We start from the raw sequence: 21523 nt of genomic DNA, 5'->3' as shown, positions 1-21523 counted from the left end.
ACACACAGGATCAGCCTGCCCTGAGATTCCTCACGAACACCGAGAGAAAATGCTTTCCCTCTTTGCAATTCCCAAAAGAGCAGCAGCACAAACGGAGGTGCAGAGGAAAAATGAAGCCTTTTTTCCATTCTTCACCACGATGAAGCAAAAGCCTGTGGTGTTGTTTTGTGTGGGCCTGCGAGGAGGGAATGCTCCGGCTGATAATCCAGGGCAGGAAAAGCTGGGAGGAGCTGCAGTGCAGGTGGATTTTTACTCTTTGCAGTTGTATTTTCATGAAGAAAATAGGGGCTGGGCACTGAGAATGCTTCCTCCAGCTTTTCCCTTACACACGTGGTGTTTTGGGGGACTCATAAATAAGGAATCTCCTCAAAAACTGAGGTTTTAAAAACGATCCTGCGCTGCCAAAATCCTCTTGGGCAAACAGAAGTGTCTGAGCTCTCCACGAGGGGTGGAAGCTTCCCTCTCCCTCCTCCCAGCCCCCTTAGGAGCTGAGGAAGACAATAATTTGTCAAAATATTGTTCAACTACTGTTAAAACACACAAGGGGGAAAAAAAAAATCCCAGAACTTCCAAAGGAGGTGCAAGAAGATCCCTGGGATTTCCCCCGGGTAAAACAGGGAGAGCAGGAATCTGCAAATCCCGGAAACCTGTGCCCAGACAAACGGGATCACTTGGTGGAAAACATCAATGCTCAGCACATAAACATCATTTTAGGTGCCATTATTCTAAGTGAGGAGCAGATTTTTGCAGCCAGGGCGAGCTTTGCAGGGGAAGTGAGAAAAGAGAATTCTCCTGCGAGGGTTTCCCAGTGTCCCAGAGCTCCTGTGGATAAGACCCTGTGTCCCACCTCCTGAAGGGATCAGCTCGTAGAGGGAAGGAAAAGTGGGAAGGAAAACCTCTCATCTGCCAGTCCTGAGGGATTGATGCTCCAACAGCTCAGCTTTGCCAGCAAATCTCCTTCTGGGAAGGGGAAAGGCCAAACAACTCCCTAAACCCCACCACAGGCACCTCCACTGAGGGATCCAGCTCCCGGCCCGTCCTTTCCCAGTCAGCATCTGCTTCAAACCTTCTGTTCCCTCATGTTTTCCTGTGGAAAATGTTCTCTCCACAAAAGATCTTCGTCTTGCTCACTGCTTTTAACAGCTACAAAAGCTTTGCGGTGAGTGCAGCTGGCAAGAGAAAGTCAGGCCCAGCGAGGCACGTTCAGAAATAATCTCCATTCCTCCGGTTTTGTCACAGCTCAGAGAACTTCCCCCTGACCTCAGAGATCAAGGAGGGTCACCAAAGTGATTGGATTGAAAATCCCCTTAATTCAAATCATTAGATCCAAGATCGCCTTAATTCGAGAGTGAAAAAAGAGCTGTGTGGGATGAAGTGACGAAGAAAAGGAGTTGGAATAATTTCTACAGGACTGGGCCAGGCTTGACTTCACTGCTAACCCACAGTGCAGCAGCTCTGGCTTCCCGTGTCCCTGATTTCTCAAGGAAGGAGCTTGTCCTGTTAAAACATCTGTGTTTCATTAAAAAAAACCAAAAAAAAAACCCCAAAATAATTTGGGAAGCAGTTCTGTAGGATCTGCAGCACTCCCAGAAAAGCAGTGTTGTCCCCAGGTTTCCTGCTCCACATATTTGACCATTTCATTGGAATAAATGAATTAAAAATTCCCTGCCTCACATGGCCCAATCTCAACTCCGCAGCCTCAGCAGAGGGACCAACAAATGCCAGGGAAAACAATCCCCATCCCACCTGGAAAAGGAGTGCCTGCACCACGAATCCTCAAGGATGGGAGCCTTAAAAACCTACCGAGGTTCCAATTCATTGATAAAGACATCCTCACCATCACCGCTCTGTGCCAGGCATTCCTGTCAATTTAATAATTGCCAATCTGATAAATTCCATAAATGCATAAAGGGGTGAAAAAAATGCTGCAGAGGGATTTTCATCAGGGCATGGAGCGACAGGGCAATGAGGAATGGCTTCAAACTGTCGGAGAGCAGGGTTAGGCGGGATATAAGGAAGAAAAGCTTAGGAGAGGCTGGAAGAGTGCCGCGAAATAATCCCGTTTCAGTTTGATCTCCAGACAAAAGGTCTTGAAACAAATAAATCCTGTCTTTCCTTAGTGGGATCCTTTACCCGTTAGAGATTTGTAAGTTTTGTTCAAAATTAAAAAAGAAAAATGGAAGTATGTATCGGCAAAGAGGCGACTTTGCTTTCTTACAGAATTTAGATCCTGGAATGGTTTGGGTTGGGAGGGAATTTCAAATCATCCAGTGCCACCCCTGCCGTGGCAGGGACACCTCCCACTGTCCCAGGCTGCTCCAAGTGTCCAACCTGGCCTTGGGCACTGCCAGGGATCCAGGGGCAGCCACAGTAAATCTGGGAATTCCATTCCAGGGCCTGCCCACCCTACCAGGGAGGAAATTTTTCCCAATATCAGCTCCAAACCTGTCATTTTTCAGTTTGAAGCCATTCCCTGTGTCCTGTCCCTCCATGCCTCGGGAATTGTCCCTCTCCAGGTTTCCTGGGGCTCCTTCAGGCCCTGCAAGGCCACCCTGAGCTCAGCCCAAAGCTTCTCCTGTCCAGGCTGAACAATCCCAGCTGTGCCAGCCTTTCCTCCCGGCAGAGCTGCTCCATCCCTCTGCTCATCCTGGAGCCTCCTCTGGGCTCTCTCCAGCAGCTCCACGTCCTCCCTGTCCTGGGACCTCCTTCATGGCTTTTCTCCTAAGAAACTCTCAGCCCCTTGTAACTCCAGGTGAGTGGAAGGATCTGATAATCCACCACTGAAATTCATACGTTGGGCATTTTCCAAGAACAAAATGGTTCATTTTTTAATGGTTTCTGAGCTGTTATTTGGTATAATTCAGTTTCCAAAATGAGGGACTTGCAGCAGAAAGTGAGCAGGAAATAACGGCATTAATGTTATTTCAGCCCACTAAAATAATATTATTATTCAGAAATAATGAAAAGAGTTTTTTGAAGAAGAGTTTGATTATTAGTATTAGTATTAGTATTAGTATTATATTAGGAAAAGGTTCTTGGGGTTTCCCTAAAAATGAGCTCAGGCAGGACAAGATTTCCTCCAGAACAGAACCAGCAGATTTTTAGGCTCCGGCTCAGCAATACTTTCCCTCTCTCCCCACCCCTCAGCATCCCACCCTTGAATATTTTTTTTTCCCCCCAAAAAAATATTTGGGAAAACCACATATCCAACAGGGAATAATCGTATTTAAAGCCTGTCTTAACTTTAGTCCGAGGCTAAATCCACGTAGCCTTTTCCTTTCACATCACTTTCAGGCACCATGAGTGAATTTTTCAGAGCTATGTAGGTTAAAACAATTCAATGACGAAAAGCAGGGAAAAGAAAAAAAAAAAAAGCCTAATTTTTCAGCAGATGTACACAGCAGGTCAAATGGCCTGAGGGAAATATTTAATTTAGGACTCAGACTGTTCCTACCAAGTTTCCTAACCAAAAGTATTTTCATCAGGAGCATTACTCTTGATCTGGTTTCTGCTAATGATTTTCCCCGTGGAGTTCGCTCATAAAAAAAAAAAAAAACCCAGCAATTGCTTTATGAATCATAGAATCAGAGAAGCTGGAGAAGAAAATGATGGGTTAGGTCATCCTGCCCTTCTCCCTGACAGTGCAGCAGGATTTCTTTTCGGAAAAAAAAAAAAAAAAAAAGCCATTTTGAAAATAAGCATTTATTCAGAAGTGGGGGAATCAAAATGCTTAGTTCAAAAGAGGTTTTAAAAATCCATAATGAAAGCAGGGGAGCAAGAGCCAGGATTTTAAGTGCCTTGGCTCTCTTTACGAGCTGTGACGATTTGAGAAGTTTTGTCTGGGTAGGCACAGACAGGAATCCAATGGGGGGAAGAAAAAAAACAACCAAAAAAACAAACCCCCAAAAAACCGGAAAATGTGGAATTCCCATAACTTGGGGATTTGTCACAATCTGAAGTGCAAATTTAGACGTGGACCTGGACACCCCAGCAATCAGGACGTAATGAAGGATGGGATGTGCAGGAACACAGTGACCTTTGTGCGGAGCAAAGGTGGCCCCGTGACTGTGTTATTGTCACCTCCACACATCCCAGAGAGCCCAAAAGCCACCGAATCCCAGAAAAGTGGGAAGAGCCCCTCAGGATCACTGAGTACCGTCAATCCATGTCCCCAAGGGCCACATCCACGCTCCCCTGGGACAATTCCAGTGACAGGGGCTCCATCACTTCCCTGGGCAGCTCATCCCAAGGCCTGAGCACCGTGGCAGGGAAAAATCATTCCTGATCTTTAATGTGAACCTCCAGGATTCAGTATTTTCGTTATTGGAATCCAGATTGTCTGAGAACCATCAAAACCACAAAGGAAATGAATCGAAAAGTGTTGCTGGGGTTGGTTTTGGACCTCAGCAGGTTTTTCTAGATCTCTGGAAGACAGCAGGATCTCATTTTGTTCCCGTTGCTTCCAAGGATCTCTGGGCAATCAGGAGAAAACACATCTCGGCCCGTTTGGAATTCCTTCGGCTCAAGTGGCTGAGTGAGTCATGGATCTGGGGGGGGATCGTTCCCAAATATCGATTACCGAGACTAAAACACTCAAATCCAGCAGATTTTGTTCTGATTCCCATCCCAATTCCAAGAAGGTCGATATCCTAAATCCCTTCGGTCCACACCAGGCCTGCATTGACAGGGCCCACCACAGATCCAGGCCAAGCCTCGTCTCCATCAAAGGAATTTAGGGAAAAAGACATCAGAGTGGTCGTGGCTGTGGCTCGGATCTGGAAATCTTGGTGAGAAGCCAAATTTGAGGACTTTGAAACCCACTTAAAAAACAAAGGGAGCAAAATATAATCATTGGAAAAGCTGGGAGAGCTGGGGGTGTTCGGCCTGGAGAGGACAAGGCTCCAGGGACATCCCAGAGCCTTCCAGAGGTTCTAAAGAGGAAGGAGAGGGACTTTTTATGCCGGCAGAGAGTGACAGGGAAAGAGGGAATGGTTTTAAAGAGATGTCAGGGTTAGACGGGATATTAGAAAGGAATTATTCCCTGGGAGGGTGGGAAGGGGCTGGGATGGAATTCCCAGATTTGCTGTGGCTGCCTCTGGATCCCTGGCAGTGCCCAAGGCCAGGTTGGACATTGGGGACAGTGGGAGGTGTCCCTGCCGTGGCAGGGGTGGCACTGGATGATTTGAAGCTCCCTCCCAACCCAAACCATTCCAGGATTTATCATCAAAGAACATTTCTGCGGTAAATCACCCAAGAACAGGAGAATTCCAGCTCTCCTCATCTCTCCAGACACCGTGGGGACATTTCCCTGTGGCTCCGAAGAGCTTTGCTCTCTGCAGTTCTTGGAATCCCTGTGAAATCTCCAGGGGTGGGTGGAGCTGGATGATCTTTAATCCTTTCCTCCCCAAACCATTCCAGGATCCCACAATCCCTTTTGTGCTGTGTCATGGATGACTCAGCAATAAAAACGCTGGGAATTCCTGCTGGGGGGAATTCCTGCTGGGGGGATTCCTGCTGGTGGGAGTCCACGAGGGGCCCAAAACCTCCCTCCCCGTGCAGCTGATTTGCCTAAAACGAGGGATATGAATTCCAAGGAAGCCTTTGCATGCATTTGGGTCGGGCAGATCCGTGTGCTGCTTCCGTATGGATCCTATCTCCACTTCCTCTTCAAAAGCTCATTAAATATTAACTCTTCTGCCAACTGAAGGATTGATTCCCAACAGAAGCTTTGCCTGCAGGAGGATTGTGTTTCAAGCAGATGCATATTCAAACAACTGGAGTTTATTCATTGTCTGCAAACCCTGAGCATGCCCGGGTGGTTGCATATGCAAATCTGGAATTTGCATACACAAATATCTTCTTTTTTTTTTTACCTGCGCAGCTGCCTGGTTCACCGAGGATATTTTTCAGGGACGATTCAACCACAATGTAAATAAAAAAAAGCCCCAAACAACAAACCAAAGAAGGAAGAATAAATAAATAGGGGCCTTTACGCTGACAGAATATTTGTTTTAAGGCCTGTCCTCAAATCCAAAAATACATGTCAGATTTTTCCACTAAAAACATGGATCACGATGCAAATGAAGGGCCCAGAAGACACCCTGAGTTCTCTAAGCTACTTTAACTGCAGCATGAAACGTTTCTTTCCTGGTTAAGCAGCCCCAAGCTGCGAGTCTCATTCCCTGGAGGGTGTTTGAGCCCTGCTGCTCTGTTCTCCCGGGACAATTCCACTTAAGCAACATCCAGACCTTCTGCCAAGAGAGTGGGAGGGGTGCAAGGAACTCATTCCAAGCCTCAATTTACATTTTGATAACGATATGCAAATGCCCCGTTGGGGTAGAGACTGAAGCCAAGGATTGCCTCTGGTGACCACCAGAGACTCTGGGGCCCAGCACAGGGAGGACGTGGAGCTGCTGGAGAGAGCCCAGAGGAGGCTCCAGGATGAGCAGAGGGATGGAGCAGCTCTGCTGGGAGGAAAGGCTGGCACAGCTGGGATTGTTCAGCCTGGACAGGAGAAGCTTTGGGCTGAGCTCAGGGTGGCCTTGCAGGGCCTGAAGGAGCCCCAGGGAACCTGGAGAGAGACAATTCCCAAGGCACGGAGGGACAGGACACAGGGAATGGCTTCACACTGAAAAATGACAGGTTTAGAGCAGATATTGGGAAAAATTTCCTCCCTGGCGGGGTGAGCAGGCCCTGGAATGGAATTCCCAGATTTGCTGTGGCTGCCCCTGGATCCCTGGCAGTGCCCAAGGCCAGGTTGGACGCTGGGGCTTGGAGCAGCCTTGGAAGGTGTCTGGAGGTGGAATGAGATGATCTTTAAGGTCCCTTCCTTCCCAAAGGAAATCATTCCCTGGTTCTGTGATCTCTCCTTGCACATCTGCTCCACCCTCACTCCATTCCACCCGGACACAACTGTCTGCTCTCAGTGAACCTGAACAAAACAACTCCCTGTGTGCAAGGCTCAGGCATTCCCTGGGAATATCAAATCCTTCAGCTCCTCCTTGTGCTTTGTTCTTTTTTAAAAAAAAGGGAAGGAAGAGAGAGAGAGAGGAAGGAAGGAATGAAGGAAGGAAGGAAGGAAGGAAGGAAGGAAGGAAGGAAGGAAGGAAGGAAGGAAGGAAGGAAGGAAGGAAGGAAGGAAGGAAGGAAGAAAGAAAGAAAGAAAGAAAGAAAGAAAGAAAGAAAGAAAGAAAGAAAGAAAGAAAGAAAGAAAGAAAGAAAGAAAGAAAGAAAGAAAGAAAGAAAAAGAAAGAGAGAAAGAAGGAATTTGCTGTCTCTGCAAGTAAATGTGTTCTCCCAAGCTGCCCACAGGTTCAGGGAGCTCCAGGAAGCACCAGACCATGGGATTTATTCCTGACTGCAGGGCGGCTGAGCCTGAAGGGTCTGATCAATGCCATATTGGTTTCCAATGCTTTAAAATTCTCTTACCATTTGAAAAGCAAGAAATGATGTGCAAGGTATTCTCTGCCCACCTTTTACCAGCATCCCTTCTGTCAGCTCCTGGCCACGAGCCGAGCCAGGCCTGGCTGGATGTCTCAGAAATGCAAAGTCACTGGAGCGGCTGGACACCAGTGAGAAAGAAAACTTCAGGAAGGCAGGACTTAAAACCCTCTGTAAAGCTTAAAACGTTCCCATTTCTCCACAGGCTGCTGGATTTGGTGTGGCTGGGGATGAGCCCCGACATTAAATCAGTTTATCCCCCTGGAAATTCTCTCCTGAGCTCACTTACTTCGGGGTTCCCGAGGTCCATCCACTGTGATCTTGATGGCTCTGTGGTACGTGGCCACCTGGGGAGGATTTGTGAAGACTGTGATCGTCAGAGTGAAGCTTTTCCCTGCAACGGGAAAAAGAGAAAATGTTAGTGAGCAAAGAGAAAAAAAAAAATTTAAAAAATAAAACAAGTGCTGAGAAAAGCAAACTCCTGGTTTCTGGTCGAGTTCGAGCACCCTGCAAGGCTCTAAAAGGTTTTGTGGGGTGTAGAATCCTGGTGCTGGATTCGTTCCCTCCGTGGCAACTGCTCAAAGCTTTCGGGGAAACAAAATTAATTTATATTTAAATCACCCACGCTCTGTTTGTATTTAAAAAAAAAAAACAACAAAAAAAACCCGAAAAAGGAGGTTACACTTAACAGTCGGGGTTTATCTGATGTTCCTGACTCTGGGCTGTTATCTGTGCTCTCGAAAGGGAGGTTGGGAAATCGTGGCTGCCTTTTCCAAAACCGCCACGGGAAATCGGAGCGGCAGCGCTCGTTAAAACGAAAGAGAAGTGGGTGCTCAGACCCCCCCCAGGCAGGCTGTAAAATCCCACAAGGAGATCAAGTCCATCCCGTGCAGCACGGCCCTCTGAAAATCATCTGCTGCTGCAATGCCAAGAAAGAAGGGAATGGAAAAAAAATAATAACAATAATAATAAAACCCCTACAGCTCATCAGCAGAGAATTAAAACATTTTATGAAGCCGCAGCAGAGGGTCAGGCTCAGTTTCTCTATTATTCAGCAAAAAAAACTGTGAAGGCCTTTTCCAAGTCGTTCCATGCACGGCGTGGCTCTGTTTTGGGAAAAAGCTCTGCTGCCCCTGGATTTACCGCTGGCACTTTCTGCGAGAGCAGAAGTAACATTCTGCATCTTTGCTGAGACCTCGGATGATGATTTGCTTGGCCTTGGCAGCAGGAAAAACATTGCCTGGCAGCAGCTTCAGCATCAGAGGACTGAGAGACTGACAGGAATCTCTGTGATCAGCCAGAGACATCAGGGGGCATCACCCCCGGTGGGATAACCAGGAATTGCGGTGAGAAAATCGACGTTCTTCCTCTCCCTCTCCCTCATTTTTCCCCATCTGGCTCCAGCTCCAGTGTGGAGTTTCTTCCCTTCCACCCGTTTTTACTCTTTGCTTCAGTTAACTTTATAAATGAGGCTAAATTGAAATAGAAATGGAAATAGAAATGGAAATAGAAATGGAAATATTTGTGGCAATTCCATCCTGCCCTTCATTCAGCCCCCCAAAATGCTCTGCAGGCACTGCAAGCCCAGCTCCTGGAAACTGTCCTCATCCCACCCTGAGGATGAGGAGCTGTGGGAGGTGAAGAGTCTCACCAGGAATCTCACAGGGATGGGGGAAAACTTCGGCTGCTGCGGCTAAACCCGGCTCTAATCCGCAGAATTTAAACCAAGCCTTGCAGATCCCAGCGCCCTCCCACATCCTGGCTAAAAAGAGATCCAGGGGATGGATGGGATTGTAAAGATCATTTCACATCACTCTCTCAGGGCTTTTGGTGCTGCTGCTACCCCAAACAAGGATGGCTGAGCTCCTGACATCCTTCAAACAGCAAATTTTGGGATAAAGCTTTGCAGCTTTGCCCATCTTTCCCTGCCAGCACAACAGAGGAGGCATCAGGAGCAAAGTTTGATAAATTCCCTCCCCAAAAAAGCTTCGTCACTCGTCGGGGAGGCACGTGGAGATCGCAGAACCACAAATTATTCTGTGCTGGGACGCACGAGGATCGTCAAGTCCAGCTCTCAGGTGAACGGCCTGGACAGGGATTTTCCTTCTTTCCAAAACAGAATTCCCTGTATCACTAAATGCAACACCTAAACCACTTAAAACAGAGAGAGAATGTAAAAATAGACTTCATTTACTGCACTGATCTGCAGTGTTTTCATCTTGCTCCCAGTTTGGGCTGGTTTTTGGTTTTTTGACAACTGCTCTGCTAGAACATGGTGCCAATTCGTTTCTTTAGGAAGATCTGGAGGAGTTTCCACATGGAAAATAAATGCAGGAGAAACCCCAAACACAAGAGGGAAATGCAGTAAAATGTGGCCATAATTCCAGTCTCTAAAACCGGGATAATGAAGGAGAGTTCCCACAGGGATAATGGCCTGGATAGGGATCTTCCTTCTTTCCAAAACAGAGTTCCCTGTATCTCTAAATAAAACACTTATCACTAAAACAGAGAGAGAATTTAAAAATGTAGTTCAATTACCAGACTAATCTGCAGTATTTACATTTTGCTTTGAGTTTGGTTTTTTTGGTTTGTTTGTTTGGGTTTTTTGGGGGGGTTTTTTTGGTGGGTTTTTAGGGGGTTTTTTGGGGTTTCATTTGTCGACTGCTCTGCTAGAATACAATGTCAATTCATTTCTTTAGAAGGCTCTGGAGGAGTTTCTACACAGAAAATAAATGCAGGAGAAACCCCAACAACAACGGAGCAAAACGTGGCCCTAATTCCACCCTCTGAAACCAGAATAAAGAAGAAGAGGGAGAAAATTTAAATTTAAAAACTTTAAACATAAACTTCATTTACTGGACTAATCTGCAATGTTTCCATCTGACTTCCAGCTTTGACACCTGCTGCTCTGCTAGAACACATAATCCATTTATTTCTTTAGAATAAGAAATAAATGGATTTCTGGAGAATTTTCTCGATATTTCTGTATATTTCTATAATTTCTGGAGAAGTTTCTACGTAGAAAATAAATGCAGGAGAAACCCCCAAACACAACAGTGAAATGCAGTAAAATGTGCCCGTAATTCCAGTCTCTAAAACCAGAATAAAGCAGAAGAGGGAGAAAATTTAAATTTAAATATTTAAATGTATACTTCATTTACTGGACTAATTTGCACTATTTCCATCTGACTTCCAGTTTGGTTTTGGTTTTATTTGTCGACTTCTCTGCTAGAACAAAATGTCAATTGATTTCTTTAGAAGGCTCTGGAGACAGTTTTGTATAGGAAATAAATGCAGGAGAACCCTCAACAACAACGTAGCAAAACGGGGCCCTAATTCCAGCCTCTACAACCAGAATAAAGAAGAAGAGGGAGAAAATTTAAATTTAAATATTTAAATGTATACTTCATTTACTGGAATAATTTGCACTATTTCCATCTGACTTCCAGGTTTTTTTGTTGTTTGGGTTGTTTTTTTGTTTTTTTTTTTTTTTTTTTTTTGTCAACTTCTCTGCTAGAACGCAGTGTCAGTTAATTTCTTTAGAAGGCTCTGGAGGAGTTTCTACATAAAAAATAAATGCAGGAGAAACCCCAACAACAACGGAGCAAAACGTGGCCCTAATTCCACCCTCTAAAACCAGAATAAAGAAGAAGATGGAGCTGATTTTTTTTTTTTTTTAAATGATTTTTTTTCCCAGAACAAACTCGACCAAGCCCGAGCGGAGCTGTGACATGAGCTGGCAGAGCAGGAGGACTCTTGGGTTGCTCCTTGTTGCTCATGAGCCACATCCTGGTTAACCACAGCCCCGAAAAACCACGGATTTGTGTGTCACTCCCTGCTGCTCACCAACAATCCCACCTGCCTTTTATCCCCTGCTCCTTCTGCCCCGTCTCCATCCAGCTTAAGAGGTTTTCATGGCTCCTGCATTAATCATCCTTTATGGGGCTGCTTAACAAAGGTTGGATTGGGAGTTAAGTGTGGGGTTTATGGGAATTGCTGGCTTGGGGTGTTTCAGCAGGGCCTGAAACATCTCCTGGGTTTTATGGGTTATGATTTTATTTCCAACAACACTTTCATGATGCGCCCAGAGTGTCTGCACAGACAGATCGCCCAAAGCTGAGTCAGGCAGAGAGGACCCGACCTCGCTGGGGACTGGAAACAGGCCCCAAACACCCCCCAAAAGTCATCCTGAAACTCTGACCTTGTTTGGAGGCCTCCAAAAATCACCCTGAAAGCGTCACACCACTCACAGCGAACCAGCCCCCCGAGCCAACATCAAAATCCGGGAGCCTCTGGGTTCAACATTCCCATAAATCGATGGAAAACCGCCCAGAAATCAGCTCAGGGCTGTGTGGATGGAAAACAATCGTTCCGGGGAGTCTTTGAGGAGGATGAAAAAGGTTTTGGGGTGCAAGAGCTACTTCAGACCCCGTTTCTCTCTAGGACTATCCCTGGTGGTTCCTAATCCAGGCAGCAGGATGAAATTCTCCAGAGCTGGGACCGGGCTCTGCCTTTGGAAACCCTTCCCATGGACATCAAGGCCTCAAAAGTGTGAGGGCACAGCCCAGGATTTGCTGCCTCCATCTAAAGAAATAAATCGACCTCGTGTTCTAGCAGAGCAGTTGACAAAAAGAAAAAAAGCCAAAAAAAAAAAAAAAAATAAACAAACGACCCGAAAACAACAACAACAAAAAAACTCAAAAAAACCCCCAAAACCAAAACCAAAACCAACAACAGAAAACCTCAAACAAACAAAAAAACCCACCAAAAAAAAAACAAAACAAAAAATAAAAAACCAAACCAAACCAAGCCAAAACCAAAAAAACAAACCAACACCAAAAACCCCCAAAACCCCAAACTGGAAGCAAGATGGAAATACTGCAGATTAGTCCAGAGAATAAAGTACATTTTCACATCCTCTCTCCGTTTTCGTGGTCTTCCCTCCCAACCAGGGTCGGAAAAATCCCTTGGGAATGTTGACTGTCGCAGGAGGTGTCAGGTCAGAACCCTCCCAGAAAAAAGCAATGGGGACAGGAGCACTCCTGGCTGGAATCCTGGCCGGGTTTGGAAATGGGATCTGGACACTCTGCCGGGGGGTTTGGTAGAGACTGGAATTCAAAAGTGTCTTCAAGTTTGATTTGGCAGCTGAGGTCGTGGAATTCCAGAATCCCTGAGGCTGGAAAAGCCCTCCCAGCCCAGGGAGTCCCAATGCCCACCTTGTCCCCAGCCCAGAGTTCTGTCACGGTGACACCTCCAAGGATGGGAACTCCAGCACCTCAGATGGATCCTGGAGTTGTCCCCACATTTCTAGGATTGCTCAGGAGCTCCCTTGAGACTGGGCAAGACTGAGAGAACTTCAGAGGAAGAACAAAGCATGGAAGTTCAAGAGGGAACGGCCTCAGGCTGGCCCAGGGGAGGCTCAGCTTGGCCAGCAGCAGGAATTTCCCCATGGAAAGGGTGCTCAGGCCTTGGCAGGGGCTGCCCAGGGAGCTTTGGAGTGCCCGTCCCTGCAGGTGTCACCTGGAGGTGGCACTCAGAGCTCCGGGCTGGGGACAAGGTGGGCACAGCTGGGACTGCCTGGGCTGGGAGGGCTTTTCCAGCCTCAGAAATCCTGGAATTCTGTGATCTTGTCCCTTCAGCTCAGGCTGTTCCACAATTCCATGATCACCCTCCAAGATCAACGCCTCTGCCCGGTGCCCTGCACTGAAATCCAGGAATCTGAAGCCCCCATTCCATGGAGAGGCTGGAGCAGAACCAGCTCCCATCCAGCAGGATCTCAGTGGTCTCCTGAGGGATCTCAGTGATCTCCTGCAAGATCTCAGTGGTCTCCAGCAGGATCTCAGTGGTCTCCTGAGGGATTTCAGTGATCTCCTACAAGATCTCAGTGGTCTCCAGCAGGATCTCAGTGGTCTCCTGAGGGATCCCAGTGGTCTCCAGAACCTCCCTGAGGATCTCTAGAGGGAGCAAGAGCCCCGTGAGCCGCAGGAATGCCAGAGAGGAACCGAGGTGGAGAACACGACCCCTGGGTGACACCAGGGTCACATGAAGCTCCTGTGTCCTGCCTGAGTCACCCCTGAGCAGCGTCACCATCAGCTGGGGCTGCAGGGGGGGGAGGAACAATTCCAATAAAAGTGTTTGCATGGGCAGAGGGGAAAAGGGAGTGAGGAACTGGCCACAGCTTGAACCTCCAGCTTCATTTTGGATCCTTTGGAAAAGCCATCCACGGATAACGGGTCATCCCAGTGGGAAGAGGAAAAAATTGAAATGAAACCTGAAATTAGGCTGTGGAAGGGGGAGAAAAAGGCAGAGAGATGAGGTTGGTGTAATCACTGCCTGTTGTGGGCTTTGTGCGATTTCATTTGGTTTGGTTGTTCGGTTTTTTCTTTTTGTTTTTTTTTTAAATTGTTACAGTGAATTATTCAATAAAAAGAAGAGGGGAAAGAAAAAGAAGGAAAGAGGCCAAGAATGCCTCGTGCTGACAAGGTATAAATGGCAAAACTAGGAAATGTAAGGCCCAAATGCAACTCAAACGACGTTACAGACCTTTCTGTTCTATTAAGGAGAATTCCACGTTCCACAGGATGATTTTATTTTGGAGGTTTTTGTTTTTGTTTTTTTTTTTTTTTTTTTTTTTTAATATATCCAGCTTTTTACCTTTTAGCCCCTTTGTGCCGGCATTAAAACCACGCTAAACGCTCAGTTTTCCCCATCTTCCTGGCTCCTCACGGCACCTCTCTGGCTCCCTGCCAAAAGCAGGGTTTCAACATCTCCAGGATGCCATCCACACGCGTCCCACATCCAAAAATCAGGGCCGGTTTTGGCTGGCTCTTACCTCTGAGCCCTCCAAACCCGATCAATACGTTGAGAAGGGCCGAAATCACTTGACCCTTCGCGAATGGACAGTTTTTTTGCAGGTGTTGAAAAACCTGCACGAGGCAAAATTCTGTGCTCAGGTGGTGGCTTCTTTTTTTTTTTTCCTTTTCTCCTCCAGCCACCAGCGAGGGTTTGGCACAGAAGAAAACTTTGCCTCTTGTGTTTGATCTGTTTCATCAGAAAGGGAAAAAAAAAAAAAAAAAAAAGCTGCAGCTGGAGCAAAAGGCATAAAGAAAAAAAAAAACAAAACAAAACAAAAAAAGAGACCATGATTTGTTTACCAGCAGCACCACAGATGCCACTGGATTTAAATATGAAACAAAGCTGTTATTCACCTCAGCTCTACGCGGTTTGTAAATGGTGACCAACGGTCCAAACACCCAAATGAGGGTGGTGGCCCGAAAAAAAAGTGCACCAGGGTGAACTTCAAGCTTTTTCCAGGGCCCAAAGGAGCTCCAAACCAGATTTGGGACAAGAGGTGGAGGAGCAGGAATGGTTTGAGGTGGAGGAGAGCGGGGTTAGATGGGATTTTGGGGAAGGAATTCCTCCCTGTGAGAGTGGCACAGAAAAATTGGGGCTGTCCCACCCCTGGAAGTGTCCAAGGCCTGGGACAGTGCAAGGTGTCCCTGCTCATGGCCCTGGATGATTTTTAAGGTCCCTCCCAACCCAAACCATTCCAAGAATTGTCCCTGCGAATCAGTCACGGGGGGAAACTGAGCCGCTCCTGTATTTTTTTATGGATTTTTTCCCTCAGGTCTAAGCACGTGTCAAACTGGAAATTTGGGAACTACAGCCCCTTTCCCTCGTGCCCAAGCAGCCTGGCTGGGATAAACCCGACCCTGGGAACGTTTCTCACTCCGGGAAGTTCTGCTCTCGGTGTTTACCCAGAATGAAACCTCCAGAGCTCAGAAATCTATCAATGGTTTGTTCTGGATTTCTACGGGGCCAAAAGGGCTCCTGGTGCAAACTGGAACCCCCAGAAATACTGGATTGTTTTTTTCCCCACAATAAAGGTGGAAAATCACCTTTATTTGACATGGTTGGTGCCGGCTTTTCCATTTTCCTTTCCTCCCCAGCTCCCAAATCCTGATTTTTATTTTTTTTTTGTAATAAGGGTGGAAAAAGCAGCTCATTCCTGCAGGGACGTGGTTGATCCTGGCTTTTCCCTTCTCCTTTCCTTCCCAGCTCCCAGATCCTGGAGCTTTTTTTCACAATATTGGTGGGAAAGCAGCTCATTCCTGCAGGGACGTGGTTGATCCTGGATTTTCCCTTTTCCTTTCCTTCCCAGTTCCCAAATCCTGACTTATTTAATTTTTTTTCCCCACAATTTTTGTGGGAAAGCAGCCCATTCCTGCAGGGACATGGCTGGTCCTGGATCTCCCCCTCTCCTTTCCTTCCCAGCTCCCAAATCCTGATTTCTTTTTTACAATAAAGGTGAAAAAGCAGCTCATTCCTGCAGGAACGTGGTTGATCCTTTCCCCTTCCTTCCCAGCTCGCAAATCCTGAAATTTTTTTTCACAGTTTTTGTGGAAAAGCAGCTCATTGCTGCAGGAACATGGTTGACCCTGGATCTTCCCCTCCTTTCCTTCCCAGCTCCCAAATCCTGATTTTTTCCCCCCCAATTTTTGTGGGAAATCAGCTCATCCCTGCAGCAACGTGGCTAGTGCTGGCTTTTCCCTTTTCCTTTCCTCCCCAGCTCCCAAATCCTGATTTTTTTTTTTTTAACGCAATAAGGTTGACAAAGCAGCTCATTCCTGCAGGAACACGGCTGATCCCGAATTTTCCCTTTTCCTTCCCTTCCCAGCTCCCTGCAGCACTCCAGCCATGCCCTTCACACTCTTTTTACCTCCCTTTCCCCACGCGTGTTTCTTTTTGTTTTGTTTTGGTTTGGTTTTTTTGGTTTGTTTTGTTTTTTTTCCTGGCTAATCCAACTCCGGTGCTGGAAAAGCAGCAGAGCTGCTGCGGGATTCCCAGAGCAGGGAGTCCAGCAGGAGGCTGAGGTGGAAAATCCCTTCAGCTGTTTTTGGTGAAGCCCAAATAACGGTGCTCGGCCAAAAAACGCACCAATTATTTGGGGCACTCTGAACCTCGGGGCAACACAGGAATTACATTGAGCAACCCGAATGACATCACTGGGATCGAGTAATGGAGACATTGTCAAGCCCAGCAGGGGCTCAGATTGAAATTTTTTATCTCCTGTGGGTGATAAGGGAAGTCCCTGGTGCTCTTGGGGGGGAGATTTTCCCTGATCACTTGCTCCTTTCAGGAGTCAAAAAATACCGTCCTGAGCTGCGGACGGATGTGAAACATTGACCCCAGGCACGTGTGGAAGCTGGTGCTGCTCTCCGTTCAAATCAAGATTTAATTCAGGCCCCGAGTTTTGCTGCCGGCTGGGATCTCAATTCCTTAGAGGAGGAGTGAAAAGATTCCCAAAAAATAAATGCTTGGGAGATGCTGCAGGTTCCATGAAAAAAAAAAAAAGAAATCAGGCTGGGGGTAGCAAGAGCCTGAACCAAGGGAGGAAAAGACTCCTCAGAGGAGTTCCAGGTGGAACCCAGGACACCAGAAGAGCGCAAATATCTTGGGCAGCTTCCCTGGAGGCCTCTGGGGCTGCTCCCTGAAATCTCAGCTGCCTCAAGGAGATGGGAAGGAGGCTCTAAAGTCACTTTTTCCCATTTTTTTCCCATGCTGCAGTGGCACCAACAATCAAATCCCCCAGAGAGCCATCCTCCTGATGGGGTGAACACCCAGCGTGCCAAAAACGTGTCAGTGCCGCTTCAAAACCACATTTGTGCTCCGGTGCTGCTTTTTGTCCCTTCAAAACACCTCCAGCCCTTCACCCGGAGCCCTCAGAATCTTCTCCCCTGCACAAAAGGTTGAGAAACGTTGCAAGGGTGGGACCGAGCTCACCAAAACAGCCACAATTTTTTCTGTCTGTGAGGGTTTGGGGTTTTTTTTTTAGCGGGGGACAGATGTTTACGCTCGGATTTGACAATTTGTGCGCAGCCGGTTTCACTTCTGCGCTGCTGAGGGGTTTCGCTTCCCCCTGGGCCATGGCGGTGACGCCACGCTGTGCTGATCTCACCTCTGCCAGCCTGACAAGTGGGGAAAAGGGCACCTGAGGGACCTCCTGCCCTCCAGCAGCTTGGATTTGATGGGTACTCCCTGGAAAAGTTCACGGCTGGGGTGTAAAACAGGAGTCCCAGCTGGATTCCTGCCGCTTCTGCCACCTTGGTGGGGTTTATCCCTGGGGACGTGATTGAGCAGAGATGCCCCAAAAGCCACAATTTGGGGTGTTTAGAGCAGGGAAATGCGTGGCAGTCGAGTTGCAAGGGCAGGAAACGGCCCAGCAGGAAGGAGCTGGGCTGGAGAAATGTGGGAAAATGACTGAGAGTGTGGGAGAGGAGAGAAATAAAAGGGGATGTGAAAAAGAGGAGGACAGGGTGTCCTACAACAGAATGCCAGGATGGTTTGGGCTGGAAAGGACATTAAAAATCATCTCAGTGCCAACCCTGCCATGGGCAGGGACACCTCCCACCGTCCCAGGCTGCTCCAAGCCCCAGTGTCCGACCTGGCCTTGGGCACTGCCAGGGATCCAGGGGCAGCCACTGCAAATCTGGGAATTCCATCCCAGCCTCGCCCCAAGAAACAATTCCTGCCCAATTTTCCATCTAAAGTTATCACTTTTCAGTGTGAAGCCATTCCCTGTGTCCTGTCCCTCCATGCCTTGGGAATTGTCTCTCTCCAGGTTTCCCGGGGCTCCTTCAGGCCCTGCAAGGCCACCCTGAGCTCAGCCCAAAGCTTCTCCTGTCCAGGCTGAACAATCCCAGCTGTGCCAGCCTTTCCTCCCAGCAGAGCTGCTCCATCCCTCTGCTCATCCTGGAGCCTCCTCTGGGCTCTCTCCAGCAGCTCCACGTCCTCCCTGTGCTGGGCCCCGGGGCTGGGGCAGCTCTCCAGGCGGGCTGTCCCCTGAGCAGGGCACAGGGACACAAAAGCCACCCAAGGGTGGCTTTGTGTCAACCCAGGAGGTGACACAGCCACGAGTCACCTCCGCCACAACCCCAACAGCCCCCAGGAATGCCCCGTGTGCTGGTGGCCAATCCCAGAGTGGGGCTGTTGGGAGCTGTGGCAGGAATTTGGCCGCCAGGAGCATCACTGGTGTCCCAGCACCCTGAGCTCCCGCGGAAATCCCGGTTTTTGGGTTTTTTTGGGGCAGGGGGTTCCTGTGGATATGTCTGTGCACCTGAGCTACACCAACTTTTGCAGAATGAGTGGGTTTTGTCCTCAAAAACAACCCCAGCCACCTGCTGGAGCTGAAGTTTTTGGGGTGGGAAGCTGCCTTGAGCCTGCAGATCGAAATTCCAAAACTGGATTGAAGCGTTAAATCCGTGGAGTGGGGAGTGAGGGAAGGAAGAGATTTTAATGGAAAAGCCGAGCAGCCTCTGCCTGGAAGTGGAGCTGCTGCAATAACCGCCATAAAATTCTCAGGAACTCGGGTGGAGACAATAATTACAGCCCAGCAGGAACGAAGTGCTCGGAGATCTCAGCCCTTAGAAACGGGAATTATTATTATTATTATTATTATTATTACTATTATTATTATTAAAATATCAGGAGGCTTGAAACTGAGACGCTCAATCGCCACAAACGTTTGAACAAACATTTCATTCATTAAATTATTCATTTAAAAATTACTCATTAACAAAATTTTTTTTTCATTTGAAAAAGTCATTAAATTTTTTTCATTTAAAAAAATCATTCATTTTTTTCATTTAAAAATTCATTAAATTTTTTTCATTTAGAAAAATTCATTAATTTTTTATTGTAAAAAATTCATTATTTTTTTTATTTGAAAAAAATCATTAATTTTTTTTTATTTGAAAAAAAATCGTTATTTTTTAAAAAAAATTCATTTAATTTTTTTTTTTTGCCCCAGAAATGGCTGTAATGGAAATTTCTAATTTCCTAGATAATCTAGATTTCTGAATCATTAGGAGCGTCACATGATCTAAATCACCGAAGCGTCATTAGAAAAATCTAGGTTATTTAGAATCTTAACAATTAGAATCTAAATTTAGAATCTAAATAAAACGAAACCGAAATAATCCTGGATTCTTTAGGATTTTCTAATGATGCTTCCCAAAACCCCAATCTTTGCTTCCAAGCTGGGATCTAAAATCAGGGAATTCTGATTGTTTCCCCCCCCCCCCCCCCAGTGAAAAAATCATTTTTATTTTAAACAAAATGCTCGTCAGGACCACAGCTTGAGCTGCCTGTGGAGCGCTCAGAGAGGACCTGAGCTCCACAAAGTGCCGCCAGCTCTGCCCACAGGCTGTCCTGAGTGCTGTGTCACTGCTGAGGAGCCCAGGGAAAGGGAAAAACGGGAAGAGCGGGTGGGAAGGAGAGCTGGGGATGAAATGGGCCCCAGTGCAAAGCTTCTCCCACCTCCTCACAGAGAATGCCTTGGGATCCTTGAGCCTAATGACAGCCCTGAGCCCACAGCTATAATTTCAGACCATTCATCAGCTTTTTTTTTTTCTTCTTTTTTTTTTTGAGGCAGAAATTATCCCCCAGACTTTATGGGGATGACAGAGACGTGGAAAAAGGTTAAGGCCCATATTCACGAGCCGATTTATCCGTCTGAAGTGGGATTAAGCCCAAAATTCCACCTCTGACCTCTCCCCTTCCCCCAATCCAAGGGGGATCTCTCCTGGAAAACACTCCCAAACCCTCGAGGCCTCGAGCTCAGGCACTCAGAGGGGTCACTTGTCCTTGACCTGCAGCCTCTGTCCCCTCCCTGTGGTTCGGGAGCTTCTCCAGGGAATGGAGAGAGACAGTTCCCAAGGGATGGAGGGACAGCACACAGGGAATGGCTTCAAAGTTCGATTTGATGGGATCTTGGGCAGGAATTGTTCCCTGGGAGGATGGGGTGGGGCTGGGATGGAATTCCCAGATTTGCTGTGGCTGCCCCCGGATCCCTGGCAGTGCCCAAGGCCAGGTTGGACATTGGGGCTTGGAGCAGCCTGGGACGGTGGAATGATCCTTAAGATCCCTCCCAACCCAAACCATCCTGGGATTCTCTGGCTGCTTTTCTGTTTGAACCTGTGATTTCTTCTCCCCTGCCAGCACCTCCCTCACCCTTGGCCTCACCCTCAGAGCAGGCAAACCTCGCGCCGTGGCTGCTGTGGTTTTGGGCACATCCCATTCCGAGGCACATCCGTGGCTCGGTGCATTGCCCGGGGAACCTGGAAAAATCCCTTGGAGACCTGGATTTTGTCCTCAGTCCCTCTCCCTTCTGCAGGGTCAGGACAGGGGGATTGCTCAGCCTGGACAGGAGAAGCTTTGGGCTGAGCTCAGGGTGGCCTTGCAGGGCCTGAAGGAGCCCCAGGAAACCTGGAGAGAGACAATTCCCAAGGCACAGAGGGACAGCACACAGGGAATGGCTTCCCACTGCCAGAGGGCAGGGCTGGATGGGATCTTGGGAATCAGGAATTGTTCCCTGGCAGGGTGGGCAGAGGCTAGGATGGAATTCCCCGATTTGCTGTGGCTGTCCCTGGATCCCTGGCAGCGCCCAAGGCCAGCCTGGATGCAGTTCTGAGCAACCTGGGATAGGGGATAATGTCCCTTCCCATGACAGGGGGGTTGGAACGCGGTGATTTTTACAGCCCCTTCCTCCCCAGCCCATTCCATGATTCCATGGCACAGCCCAGGAGCTGGGAACAAACCCTCTCCATGCCCTGAGGAGCACTGCTGACCCCTGGGCACAGCGGCAGGGCACCAAGGAGCAGGGGAGGCGTGCAAGGATTCCCTGGAAAAGCAACACCCTGTGTGAGCAGGAAAGGAGCAAGGAACACTCCCGTCACCATCGGGGCCGTCCCAGCAGGGAGGAATTCCACCGGAGGCTGATCAATCCCAGCCTGAGCATCCCTCCAGCGGCTCTCTGAGCACTGCAGCTGCCCTGGGACTGTTTCCTCAGAGCTGATGTGCTCGGAGCAAGGATTCTCCGTGCTGTCATCCCACAAATCCAGCTCCCATCGAGCTTGGAAAAGCCCTGGGGTCACTCCATGGGAAGGGGAAAATGAAAATTCTGCCATTACCGACCTGGAAGCTGCCAACTTCCAGCTCTGTGCCCTCAGGGGTGGACAAGGCTCTGTGCACAGAGTCCAGCCTGTGGAAAATCTGTGGCTTTGCCAAAGCTTTTTTCCTTCAG

General features: G+C 47.9%; 1 protein-coding gene across 3 annotated transcripts in view; it reads right to left on the bottom strand.

Annotated features, from left to right (window-relative positions):
- RUNX1 (RUNX family transcription factor 1) overlaps positions 1-21523 on the bottom strand; it is a 179874-nt gene that overhangs the window by 54685 nt on the left and 103666 nt on the right. For all 3 annotated transcript variants that reach the window (XM_066177189.1, XM_066177190.1, XM_066177191.1), the window contains one exon: positions 7730-7834. In XM_066177189.1, coding sequence (XP_066033286.1) covers positions 7730-7834 — 105 coding nt within the window. The remainder of the gene's footprint in view (positions 1-7729; positions 7835-21523) is intronic.

Source organism: Chamaea fasciata, unplaced genomic scaffold (genome assembly GCF_029207755.1).
Source record: "Chamaea fasciata isolate MVZ Bird 193981 ecotype frontalis unplaced genomic scaffold, bChaFas1.0.hap1 SCAF_2, whole genome shotgun sequence".
NCBI classification, from domain to species: domain Eukaryota; kingdom Metazoa; phylum Chordata; class Aves; order Passeriformes; family Sylviidae; genus Chamaea; species Chamaea fasciata.
This window is presented reverse-complemented; position numbering and strand designations above follow the sequence as displayed.